The sequence below is a fragment of the Tribolium madens genome, unplaced genomic scaffold (assembly GCF_015345945.1).
Source record: "Tribolium madens isolate multiple individuals breed KSU strain unplaced genomic scaffold, Tmad_KSU_1.1 Scaffold_19;HRSCAF=116;Tcas5.2_LG9, whole genome shotgun sequence".
Taxonomy (NCBI): Eukaryota; Metazoa; Arthropoda; class Insecta; order Coleoptera; family Tenebrionidae; genus Tribolium; species Tribolium madens.
This window is the reverse complement of record NW_025400983.1, coordinates 6,812,549-6,825,653: the sequence shown is the minus strand read 5'-3', so window position 1 is coordinate 6,825,653 and position 13,105 is coordinate 6,812,549. Positions and strand designations below refer to the sequence as shown.

General features: G+C 32.0%; 1 protein-coding gene across 1 annotated transcript in view; it reads right to left on the bottom strand.

Moving 5' to 3' along the window:
- LOC123010954 (rap guanine nucleotide exchange factor 4) overlaps positions 1–13,105 on the bottom strand; it is a 68,631-nt gene that overhangs the window by 4,256 nt on the left and 51,270 nt on the right. The window contains exons 6-15 of the mRNA XM_044408173.1: positions 10,193–10,363; positions 9,970–10,140; positions 9,733–9,916; positions 9,539–9,684; positions 7,407–7,551; positions 7,175–7,357; positions 6,931–7,125; positions 4,186–4,419; positions 4,015–4,136; positions 3,721–3,971 (exon numbers count right to left, since the gene is read on the bottom strand). Of these exons, the coding sequence (XP_044264108.1) occupies positions 3,721–3,971; positions 4,015–4,136; positions 4,186–4,419; positions 6,931–7,125; positions 7,175–7,357; positions 7,407–7,551; positions 9,539–9,684; positions 9,733–9,916; positions 9,970–10,140; positions 10,193–10,363 (1,802 nt within the window). The remainder of the gene's footprint in view (positions 1–3,720; positions 3,972–4,014; positions 4,137–4,185; positions 4,420–6,930; positions 7,126–7,174; positions 7,358–7,406; positions 7,552–9,538; positions 9,685–9,732; positions 9,917–9,969; positions 10,141–10,192; positions 10,364–13,105) is intronic.

Genomic DNA, 13,105 nt, shown 5'->3' with positions numbered 1-13,105 from the left:
TTTGGTGTTGGTCGTAGAAAATGTATAGTATGTAACACCTGTATAAACTTCTCCAGACATTTGTTTTATTAAACACTCATATCTAAAGTGGCGTTTATAGCACTAGTTACATAATATACTATTTTTGCAACACTAACACCTTATGGTGCTTACATCTTTTGTTGCCGTCAAAATTAAAGTACATCGTCAATAGCAACGTATCGTATTAATCTATAAAATACGCTGATGAATACTTTTTGTCAATTTTGACATTATTTTGACATAGTTCATTATAATAATTTCTGAATTTAGTATTTCTAATTCAATATTAGTGTTGAAAACAACACGAGTTTTATAGTTTCCTTAACGATCGCTCAAATTTAAACCACGACCTCGATTTTTAAACTGTCTATAAAACTTTAGTTGTCTAGCTATAAAAACGACATAAAGAGGGCAAACTACACAAATTAGTATAAAAAACTCGTTTCATAAGACTCTGAAGCACTCATTCCTTAAAATAATTCGTGCGTACGCCACTCGTTTTTTAAACTTGAATTCGTGCTTCAAGACTGGTCTTGAAAACTTGTTTTTTAATATACCATTTTTCGTTACTCCGACTTAAAACTGCCTTCAGCACTCGTTTTTGTGTAAAAACAAAAAACGAGTGCTGAAACGGCTATTAGAACACTCAATAAATATCTAGAATATTTTTCGAAAGTTTATTAGCGGGGTTTTTCTAAACCAATTTGTTTTAAAACATAATGAACTCCGACTTAAAGCTGATACCCACACAAGCAATTACTGGTAGTTTTAATATTCATACCGAGTCGCTTTATGCACAAAAGCGTACGTATATTTTATATACATAACCCAGATTGAATCCTGAGAAATTTATGGCCAGGTTAATATTTCAAGGGTCGCAATAAAGTTTTGTTTATTGTTCCTCTGTCAGAGAAAAAAAGATATTCATTTAAGAGCAAATCCTTTACAATTTGTTAGAACATTGAACGAGAATGTTTCGTATTTGAATTTAATTTTTTTCAAGCTGGAAAGTACAAAGATCTCAGCACTCAAAGCTCCACGAAATGCTTTTATGGTGCAAATAAAGTGAAGATAAATATGCCAACTTTTACTACAGCTTTGAAATTTAAACTTCTAGCCGTGTTTATTTTTTTAATTTTTGTGATTTCATATGATATTGTGGTTGTTTTGAAAAGGGTGGAGTTGAAAATAATGATTGGTGGAAAATGGATGTTTCGTCACGCAATGTATGAAGAATTGGTTCTAATTTTGATTCATGGTCTTGCGTGTGGAATGTAATAAAATAATAACTGCATTAGTTTGAGTTAAGATAATTAAATTTGGATGGAAAATATGCTTTTTTCAACGTTGGGTGCGTAGTAATGTTAAGTCGAGAAAATAATACAATAAAAATAATTCTAGTTTCGCAAAGAGACTAGAGCATAAAGATATATCCTCCAAAAGCCCTGCGACACTTTCTTCTTGTCTCACAATTCGATTCGGATTTTCTGCTACCATGAATTTGAATTTTAAATATAGAAACTGCTCGATAAATTTAAATTTGTCGCCTATGACACAAGTGTGACGGGTGTGAATGGAATGAATAAAAAATTGTAACATTTACAAAGTTCATTCTAGAATAGATCAATCACTTTTCATGAAATAAAATATTTACGTTCTTTCTCACCACCTAACGACTGACAAATCGAATTTTTCAGCTTTGTTCTATTGTATTATTAATAATAATAAATAGTTTTTACTTTGTAAAAATAGAATATTAATGAACCGAAATCGATTGACAATGCAATTTGAAACTTCCCAACTCGCAACGCAATTTCTTGTACATTAATTGCATAAAGTTGGCCATGAGTTAAGTTTAGTTTGTACTAAGACCTGAAACTCATCAACGGTATATAAAATTATAAAGGTACTCATTACCAAAGTCTGAAATGGGTATTTGCATAAAAATAATTACATTATCGCTTTCATTAAAAACTTTAAAATAATTTGGTTCTTTACAGCGAATTATACAAAACCTAATTGATTTAAAGTAGAAAATTTTCAAAATTTATGAGAGCAACGCATTTCGGACTCGCTTTAATGCATTCAGAAAACACGGATGTGCTCTTAGCTTAGGTGCTGAAACACTTAACACTGTGTTTTATCACAGGACGTTATCTTGTTTCCCAAATTACATAAATTGCAATTAAATGTTGACGCGACGCAGGTATCGATTTTGGCTGAATTTCAAAAGATGGAATATGTACAGTGTGACCTCGATTATTCTACGCCAGACCGGATAATTAAATGTAAAATATTTTAAGAGAAAATCTCGATGGGCGCCGACTACATGGGTGCATCGGTGCGGATGCAGCCATTGAAATCATTGAAATTATGTACATTAAAATAATAATGTACTCTTTCTTATTATCCAAAAAACTTCAAAGCGACAAAACATTTTACATAAACTTCTACTATTCCAAAAAATTTAGAGAATAAAAAAATTTCTTAAATTATTTAATGATTTTTGAAATATTGTATCTCAATGAAAAATGGTCGTATTTAGATTTAAACAATCCATTTTAAAGCTTCAAGTTTCTAGTCTTGAAATCTTTTGGCATCTTCTGAGCTACGGTTATTACGTATAACCCTAAGAAATAGAGCGAAAAAAAAACTGTATTTTTTTATTTTTTGGTCCACGGACTTGAGGAAACTTTTATTAATTAAATCAATGCACGAGCTGGATAGCTTATTCATTCAGCTTTAGTTTGCTTTTTTTAAGTTCTCTTTACGTCGATTTGTCGCTGAGATATTTGACTTTTAATGCAAAAGGATCTTTTTGTCTTTGATCATCGAGAATTCAGCAACCAATGATCGCACAGTCAATGTAAGGATAGTTTCAAAAACTGGAATAAATTTGGAATATACTTGCAACATTGATTTAAAGAAAAGTGACAAAAATTACTTTTTTGTTGTTGTTAATCTACTACCTATTCACGAATATTGAATATCATTAGGTTTTTTTTGTAGCCTAATGTATCAAAGTTTTTTATCAATTGATCAAAGTTTTACAAAACAATTAAAGGAATTAATTGTTTCTGAACAATGTATAATCTTCATCAAAATGAAAAAAGCAGTTTTTTTTACCTTTTTCTACAATTTTGCATGTTAAATTCGAAAAAAAATATACGAAACAATTAAACAAATTTTTTTTTGAAAATGTAAAAAATCAAAAACCAGTAGTGACTAATTTTTGAGATCATTTATTTAGCTTTTGCATACCCTAATTTTACTCATCGCAAATTAATTGCATTAATAAAAGATACAGCACTCAATTTACGAACATTCAATAAAAAGTCATTTTTTTAAAATTGTTTCCGATTTTTTTTTTGAACTTAACAGTAGATTATTATTTTTCAAAACTCAACAACTTGAAGCATTTAGCAACTTTGAGCATGTACTATTTTCGTGACACTTTTTATTGCATATGTTATTTATTGATTTTTTTCTTTTGTAGTAATATACAAAAAATTATATTGTTTTTAAATGTTCTAAATATTAAATACAATAAATTCAGCAAACATAGGGAAAAAGAAATCGTTTTTTCGCGTAATTGTTCTCAAGTCCTGCAAGTTATAGATACTCATTTTTTGTTTATGCACCCATTGAAAATATGAAAAGTCGGCACCCATGAAAACCTCTTTGAAAAATATCACTCACCAGAGCGTCCAAATGGTCCTTCGGGGAGACGAAAATCCTGCCATTCAGCGAGAGCGCCGTCGGTATGCTAATATCGTTGTCTTTAAAAGTGACCCTCTCCCCATTGGACTTGACTTCGACCAGTAAGAGCTCATCCGTGGACCTCATTTTGAGTTTTTCAGCCGCAACGATTTTAATGGTTTCGGCGGTCGTATCCACCGGCAATCTCAAAGTGCAGTATGTGTGGTCGGCGCAGTAAACCCTGAAAATAACTAGAACACAAAGCTAAAAACTCCACCATCCTCAAATCCTTACTATCATCCTGAGGCATTATTATTGTTCGGTTCGTCTCATTTCCGCTGAACAAACTGATAGGTTGTCCACACGGCGGCAGCTTCCATTTCTGTCCCTCGTGAGCTTTTCTGTCCTCTTGGTACCTTGTGAAGAAACTTTCTCATAATTGGAGAGCAAAGAGATAATATTTACCTTCGTAGCTGCGACATGACGTGGTGCATTAGAGAGGCTTCCTCTTGCAAAGCGTTCCATTGAATGCAATCGGACTCCAATTCCGAGGCCAAGTCCTCCAGGAATTCCACGGCGACGTCGTCCTCGAATACTGGGTGCCGGATGGTTGTCACCCACCGGTACACAAACTGGATTACTCGGCGTTTGCACGCCAGGACGAACTCTTTATCCTGGTTTGACGAATCTATCCTATAGGTAAACAACGCTAAGGAAAATTGGTACCGATGCACAGAATACAGAGCGGATTTTTCCGTTTTACAGAACCGGTTTTTCATATTCGGGTTGTCAGTTCTACGTACTTGTTAATTGTTTTAATATAAAACACAATGTGATTTAAAAAAATAATAGACAACATTTTACAGGGTGTTAGATCATGACATACCAGTGGCGTATTGAGTTCTTAACGGGCCTGTGTTCCATCGTGGCTGCACGGGCCCCCACACCCACCATTGTAGTGTTAAAAGTAATAATTATTTTTATATTATTCAAAAAAATATGTAAGATTGTAAAATAATATAAAAAGACATAATAATAAAAAAGAGCCCACATTATTGGAAGTTCTATTTGTCTAAAAATTTGTATTTCCGGTTAATCGGAAAAGGGTTAATTTAAATAGAAAGCTATGTTTTTATTGCGTTTTTGGATTCTCCGAGTTATTCTATGAGAGTTATCATCGATCTTCCCTATAACAAAGTCCAACCATTTTTGAGATTTTTATACTTTTAGAAAATTTTTGAATTTGAACCTTCCTCTTTAGAAATTTATCTAACTTTGCGATTTTTAACTATTATGGAATCGTATTTTGGTATTTAAATGAGAAATGATCGATTTTTCTTTTGATGTGTTTTTTAATTATAAAAAAAATATTAACGAATACCCAAGATTTAACGTTACGTTTGAGGAAAGTCAAATACTCATAAGTCAATTTTTTTAATAAAAGTAGGATATTTTTTCATTAAATGGAGAGCTCAAGCAGACATAACAATTTTTTTGTCATCAGAATCTAATTTTAATAGCTACAATAAAAAAATAATTTTGGTTTTTCTTAAATTTGTAATTTGTAATAGAAAAAGCCATTGATTGCAAAAATATTTAATTTTAAAATCAATAAAATTAATGGCCATATTATTGATTTGACAGTTAGGTATGTATTGTATAACATAAAAACTCATGAAAGTGTTATAAACTTACTAAAATCTATTTGTAGTTTCAAGTTGCCCAAAAATTTTTAACGTTTCTCTTGCTTCTGAGTGCTCATTTCAGATAAACAAAATCAATAACCGTAAATTATATTTTTTATCTTTTTTCTTTTTTTTCTTTTTTTTTCTTCTTCACTTATAATTACACGAGAGCTTTTTTTTTGAAGTAAACTTGACATTTTAATGAGAATTTTGTTTTCTGACAATTTAACGAAAAAAAATGCTTCTGAAAAAATTACGAGTCCGTAAGACGAGTAATTTTTTCTGGTGGTCTTTTGAGTTAAATTGGCTAAAGGAAACAAAACTCGAATTAAAAATGTCAAGTTTTCTTCGTAAAAAAAAGCTTGAGTGTAATTCTTAGTCTTAGTGACTAAAACACCGCGGCTTATGGGATTTTTAGTGTATGAGGAAAATTGTCCTCAATTTTTTTATATGGGGCTCTAGAGCCTTAAAAAATTCTTTACGACTCACCATTTCAGTCCGGATTCTGTGCAGAAAACTGCATTTTAGATACGATGCGTCAATAAAGGGTCTCGCTACTCCTCGCGGCGGACATTTACACACGCAATTTGTTTAAAACATCAATGGCACATGAAAAAATTTAATAATTACACTTTACACATTTCACTTTACTACTTTTAAATAATTCACGACCGTTTGTTATCGAATTTTTACCGTTTTGGTTATTTTTTATTTCATGACAATGTCAAATTAAGAAATCAGCAACTGAAAGAATATTTTTAATTTTATATTAATAAAAAAATGTGAATGTATTTATAAGAGAAAACGTATTATATTGGCATTTTCTGCTCGTATTTTTTTTGAAACTCGTCCTATGTACTCGTTTCAGAAACATACCACTTACATATAAAGAACAACTTTTTTTTACTTGTAATGAACCTCCTACTATTTCCTAACTCTCACCGTTACCGAAAAAAATTAACTCGTTAACATAAAGTTTTTAGTCAAAATAATTGTGTTTATTTTTAATTTCCTTTTTTATCTAAAAAATAAAACTTTCAAACTTTCTAAAAATTATTTGCATCTTTTGAGTTATGACAAGTCTATCTGCAAAATGGCAACATTGCAACTACACTTTTTGAGGTCTAGTAATAGATTAAGAAATATGGTTTATGTACGTCAAAACGTTTTACGATTCGAAAAGGACAGACTGTATGTAATTAAACCAAATAAACGATAGTTCTATAAAGCTTCATTACGGAAATATAGGGTGACAAAGTTTTAAAATTAAAATTAAAATCAATTATTTCTTCCGAAACTACTTCCAGGTTTTGTCATTGAAAGACATTGAAAGCGCTTATTTTTTGGCAGTTACTTTATTTTTACTCTTACCAATAGCGTGCGTATTGGAACGTCACTGGATGTTTTAATATTTTGTTTATTTTTTTATTAGTGATATTTTTCGATGTAGAATATGCAGTTGCAGTTTCGCAAAATTAAAAAACCACGCTGTAAACAGTGATTAAAAATTGCTTCAAAAGGATATTAATTGTCTAAATCCACGATGAGTTGGTGAGTGGGAATGAACACAATGTGTGTGAGTAAAAAGTCGTCCAAAAAGGGATCTTGTGCTGATGTGATGATAAAATTGTCTCCTCCTCCCATGGTCCCTCTTCCGTCTAGTCTGGTCTCGAGTAGGTGCTCAAGCATCTTTTGCGGCGTTCCTGCCATCACAGTGTACCTAAAACGCTCCAAAATAACCAAAACCGACCAAAAATCCACTCACTCACTTAAAATGTGAGCTAAAAATCTGCTTGGTGGGTGTGTTAATTTTTTCGAGGATAAGCACATCCTTCCCGTGTTCCTTCAGTCTAACTGTATTTGCTTCAACATCCCTTAAAATTCGGTTAAAATTCTCCTTATCCACTCGTAAAAAGTGACAATTGTTCTCTCGCAAAACAATCGTCGCAGCTCTGAAATAAACGAGGGTAATTCGGTTACAAATCCGGGGTTGAGTTTCACCTTGGCGCGTCATTGATAAGGGCGAGTTTACCGAAATCATCCCCTTCGTGTAAGGTGTTTACCGTGCCCTTGCCGTGGATGACAACATCCACGGAACCTCGTACTATTATATACCAAGATCTACCCTCGTCTCCTTGATGAAATACTGAAAGAGACATTTTGTAATGTAGAAAAGATGAAAAGCGTTCATGTTATGATTCGCAAAAAGTCAACGCGAAAAGGACAATAAATCCTGTTGCTTGCCTCGAGAGGACCGATTTTGATGCTATTTACGAACAAAAGACGAGGAAGGGCTTTACCAAGGGTGGCTTATTGAAAATCGGGATTAAAGTTTATGGCGAACGAAATAAATAGACACATAATAAAAAACTGTATTCCATATTGATGCAGAATTTCAGTAAAAAGCTTTCCACAAGGCTATAACTCCATTCTTTAATGAAGAGTTAGCCAATGTCAATGATTTATTTGAGGCAGCAAAGGGAAAATAAACGTTATTCCCAGAAAGAATTCACTTTAATTGTTTTGCTTTGAAAGTTAATTTCTAGAGCTTAAATTACAAATATATTTTGATTCCCTAGGTCAAAATAAAATGTCCGGAAATGCTTCCTAAGAAAACTAAAGCAATAACTTAACCTTATATAGAGTTAAAAAAGATTTAAAAAAAAGATTAAAAGGTTAAAAGATTTCAGGAGGTAATAATATGAACCAAAACAAACAAAAAAGTCTTTAATATACATGGGTCCGCAAAGTAACGGTTTGGGAGATATCGAAGATTATTCGTTTTTTGAAACATTTTTTTTGCAATATGTTCAAATAAAAAAGTTAAACTTTTAGACAAAAGTTCTAAAAAATTTCACATATTTCACGATATTTCCGAAACCGTTACTTTGCGGTCCCATGTTTAATAAAACTTTCTTTTCTACTTTTGTCTACTATTACCTCCTTAAATATTTTACAACCTTTTTTTAACACCCTGCATAAAAAACTCACCCCGTGGGTGCTTTTCGGAATTAAAGTCTAAAGAAACCACGTTTTTCTCGAAAAAAAAAAAATACAAAAACAACATTTTTTGAAGAAAATTGGGCAGTTAATTCAAAACTGCCAAAAAAATTTCAAAATATTTCTTCCAAACAAAATTTTTACGTTAATCGTACTCGAAATCGGACCTAAATTAATTAGAGTAATCACTAATAAATAAAAATAAAAATAAAAAATAGCTAGCAGTGTTTTCATCTCGATTTCAAAAATAATTTTAATAGTTTAAAGAACGGTTTACAGAAATTGGTGCAAAGATCCTATTTTATTTATTTTATTTTTTATTTTTTATTTTATGACGTTTTATTTATCAATATAAAGTATTTTACAACTACTTATAAATACAAAAAGTGACACTTATTAATGATAAAATGTTTTTATTTGAATTTTTTTTTTATACCGCTCCTTTTGTGAGAATAAATGAGAAATAAGTTAATAGATATAATAGCATCATGTTTTTTAACGTTATTTGTCGAAAAAATCTGTTGGAGCTTTTTTAGTAAATCTTTTTTAAAGTTTTTCTCAGAAAAAATTAAAAATCTTACAAATAAATTTGTTTGGAATGTAGGACTTACTACTTTTTACATGTCTTTACATACCTATTTATATTTTCTAAATATTATTGATGATTAATTGCTTAAAAATACACAATAAGAAAGCTAAGAAAATTACTTTTGAAACATTATTTTGTTCTCAGTTTTGCCCAAAAACTCATTCTTTTGAGGAGTTGCATAAAACCGTCTTTATTTCAATATTTCACAATGAGAACAATTCCAAAGTCGATACAACTGTATAAACCTTGCGTTTAACATGACATAGTTACACAAAGTGGTAGAATTCTAATACCTGGTTTTGACATTGTTATATTATGCATAACAGTTTTGTTATTTTTCAAAGAATGTCTGCGTGACATGTTTTTTAGCCTCTGCAGACAGAGAAGTTTTCCCTGAATATCACCAACTTTTTATTTGTGTAATAAAAAATAATTTAGGATTATTTCATCTCCAGTTAACTTTATGTATTCTTAAAAACAGTGATGTAGCTTAACAAGTCGCAACAAAGTGATTAATAACTGTGCCTCATTCAGAGTAACTTACACACAGTGCCCGCTCTCGGATGCGCTTCAAAAACAATGACCGAAGACAATTCCCTTTTCACGGAGTTGGACAAGTGAGCCAGCGCTCGAATATGCAGCAGCTCTTCATATATTGTCTCTAAATCATCCGGTGTTCTTTCATGACTCCTGCAAATCCGATCAATAACTCCTCGTTAGTGCCAAAGCAAGACTCACTGTTTCCGAAGTATCATCCTCAGCACGGCATCGGGCCCCCGGTGTATCAGCGTCCCCAAGGAGTCCTGTATCTGCTCCTCGGCGGTCGCAACGTCCTCTAGCGGCGGAAGCGACGTCGGCCCCTCTTCATCCTGCCAAAATCGGTACAGGAAGCACTTATCCTTGAAAGGCTGTTCCTTGTTCACTGTAATAAATCGCCCTTTCGACAATAATACCAACATAAATCGCGCCACAAACCGTGAGAAATAACGCCTTCCTCCAGCAGGGCTTGCCACATGCCGGCCGCCTGGGCGCGGGTGTGGATGCTGGAGGAGAGGTTTAAGAGCCAGTCGACGAGTTCGGTCCCGGGGGCGCATCTGCGGACGAGACGGCCGGACACTTTGCGGTCCTTGAGACACGTGTTCTGGGCTGTAAAAGACGGGAGTGTTTTTTGTTTGAGAGTGGGAGGTGGAGGTCTTACAGAGAAGGAGGGTTCGTAAGGCCCATCCGATGCGGCCGATTATTGTGCTCGGTGACTCGGTTATTGGTTCAGCTGGATTTGGCTGGTCGGGAGACATTGATCGGCGAGGGGGCGGCGAAATGGGCTGCTGCATGCCGCCACCTTTAGAGCCGCTGACGGCTGTGCCAAAACCTGGAAAATTACTCCGATTTTAAGACACCAAAATCGTAACAAGCTACGGGAATTCTTCTTTTGGAAGGATTATCTCATATCAAAAAGTATTGTGTAAAATTAAACGCACTCCTAGTACGCAAATTATGATTTTAAAATCCGCAATCGTAACTAATAGCTTCAATTTAGGTTTTTTCAAGTTTTTTACTTGCGATAGGTTATATGTTTTAAATCTTGAATCTTTATTTGGCGTTTCAAGATTGCTAGATTGGTTTTGGAGCTTCTTTAAGTTTCTTAAATTTGCAATTTCTTGTTCAAAGTATGTTTAAAGCTTTTGAGTTCCACTTGATTTAGTTTCGTTTAGGTTTTAGGTTTCAAATACGGATTTCCGATATTAATTTGTTGGGGTGTTGATTTATTAAGGTTTTCAAATTGACAAATTTTCGCTTAAACTTGTTTTTAAGACCTTTAACTTCAATTTACCTTGTGTTTTTTAGGTTTTCATGTTTCTTTAAAAAAAAATATTTAGGTATTTTGAAGCAGTTATATTTAGGTTTTTCATTTCTTAGGGTGCCGCGCATCTCTCTGAAAGAGAGTAATTGGGTTGTCCCTCAGAGTACTGAAAAAATGTTTAAGAAATCTTCATCTGATACTGATGATTTTGTATAAGTTTTTTTTATAATTATTTCGTAAAGGTACAAAAATTGTGCCAATAAAAGCCACAAATAACTCTAAACAGAGTTGCAATTTAGGATACAGCTTCCTTGTTTCCTCTTCTAATAGCCTGTAGCAAAAAAACGTAAAAAATTATTTTTCCAACAAAAACAAAATAAATAAATAGAGTCAAAGTGCAAAATTTAAACTCTTATAACTTCCAAATTTTTATAGATAGATTTTTTTAACATATTTCTTGTCCCCGATAATCCAGTGTTAGGGATGTGCGCAACCAGGTATTTATTGTTTTTCCTTAGCTTTATGAGTTCTGGATTATTTGAGCATTCTAATAAAAATTCTAGCAAGTTTTTGGTGAGTTTTTATTTATAGTTGCGAAATAATGAAGATTTCACGAAGTTTTTCAAATTTTCAAAATTGAAATACAAAAATTAGCTTAAATCAGGTGTTTTAAACAAATTTTTTGTGATGTTATGCTCAGATTCATTTCAATCATATATTTTTTTAAAGTTTTGTATTCCTACATGATTTATAAAATGTTTCTTTATTTATAAAATATCTCAGGTTTTTAGACTCATTTTATCCGCAAACGTCAAAAAAGTGACTACTTTTATGACTAAATGTCACAAATAAAAGTTTTACCTTTCAGTAAAAATTCTATTTTTGCTCCTAAGCGTTTTTATTTTTACCATGATATTTACCAATGTTCTCTTTGTGCCTTTCGCTGCTTCAGCGATTTCTGAAGAGGTACATTGTAAATTGTCAGCATTCGACATTTTGCACTACTTATTGCACTAGTCATGCACTAGTGAAATTAATAAATACAAAAATCTTAACAAATTCTGATTCTAAAGTGTAGTGTTTGTTTATAAGCGTTGTCATGATTTTATGAGTTGCAAAACGTGCTGATTATTTTGTTCATTTACTTGCTAATTATAGTGTTATTCTTTATTCTCGGTCTGGAATAAAAGTGAATAAAAAGTTTTTGTAATTTGCTCTTTTATAGTTTCAAATTTGATTATAACACACGTTTATATTACTTTTAGACGTTTCAATAAATATATTTATTTTGTATTCACCTAACAGAATTTGTTGAATATAAACAGTAGATGAAAATTTTTTTTTTTCAGTAGACGATAAAAAACTACTTTATCTACTGAAATTAGTTGATAAAGTATAAACAGTAGATAACTCTTTAACATTGAGTGCAAAATAAATATATGTAGTTTTTGCAAATTTTCGAATGAAATTTAAGAGGGTTTTAGATTATCCGACGACCCAAGGTTTTAACTTGAATTACTGTTATTAATTTTTTGAATTCTTTTTTTATGTGTTTTTGTTTTCACTCACATTTTTCAGGTTTCACATTATTGAATTTTGAATTGAAAAATATTTGATAATTTTTTTTAGTTTTAAACTCAATTCACCCATTTTTTTTCAAGTATTTGGTAGTGGGGTTAGTGTTTTAATTTGTCACATAGGAAACCTTTCATTTTTTACATTTGTCAGTTGAATACAATTGCTTATTTTCATTTCACTATTTTTTTTTTCAAATTTTTAAGTTTTAATCAGCCTCGCTTCGTCTTTAACGCCTTTTTTTTCGTATTTTCCCATTTCAGAATTCGTAATAATTAGTGTTTGGCTTTTTGTTTTTTGAATGGCGAGTTCTTACGCATTGAAGGTTTTACAAAGAGAATCATATTTCAACCAGAAAAAGCTTTTATTACTAATTAATACTTTTATTGTTAAAGCTCCTACACCAATGTCCTTTCTTAGTGTAATAACTCCCCAAACTCCCACAACGACGAAAAAATACTACTCTAGTTTTGATACATACCTGAGGGTGTAATTAATAATTTCCTCATGAAATATGCAAGGCTTCCAGATTAAAACAAGCAATTTGTTACTGACACCCGTGTGCCAGTTCATCGATTTTTTATAATTATGATAAAAAATTGCCAATCCTGCGGCGAAATTGGGCCATTTTTTGATTTTATATAAAAAACAGCTATAGCAGATTAATTACCTTAAACTTTACGCTTATTCTTGCCTTTATTTAGACTTTCAGACTTGGCTTTGTTTAGTTAAAAA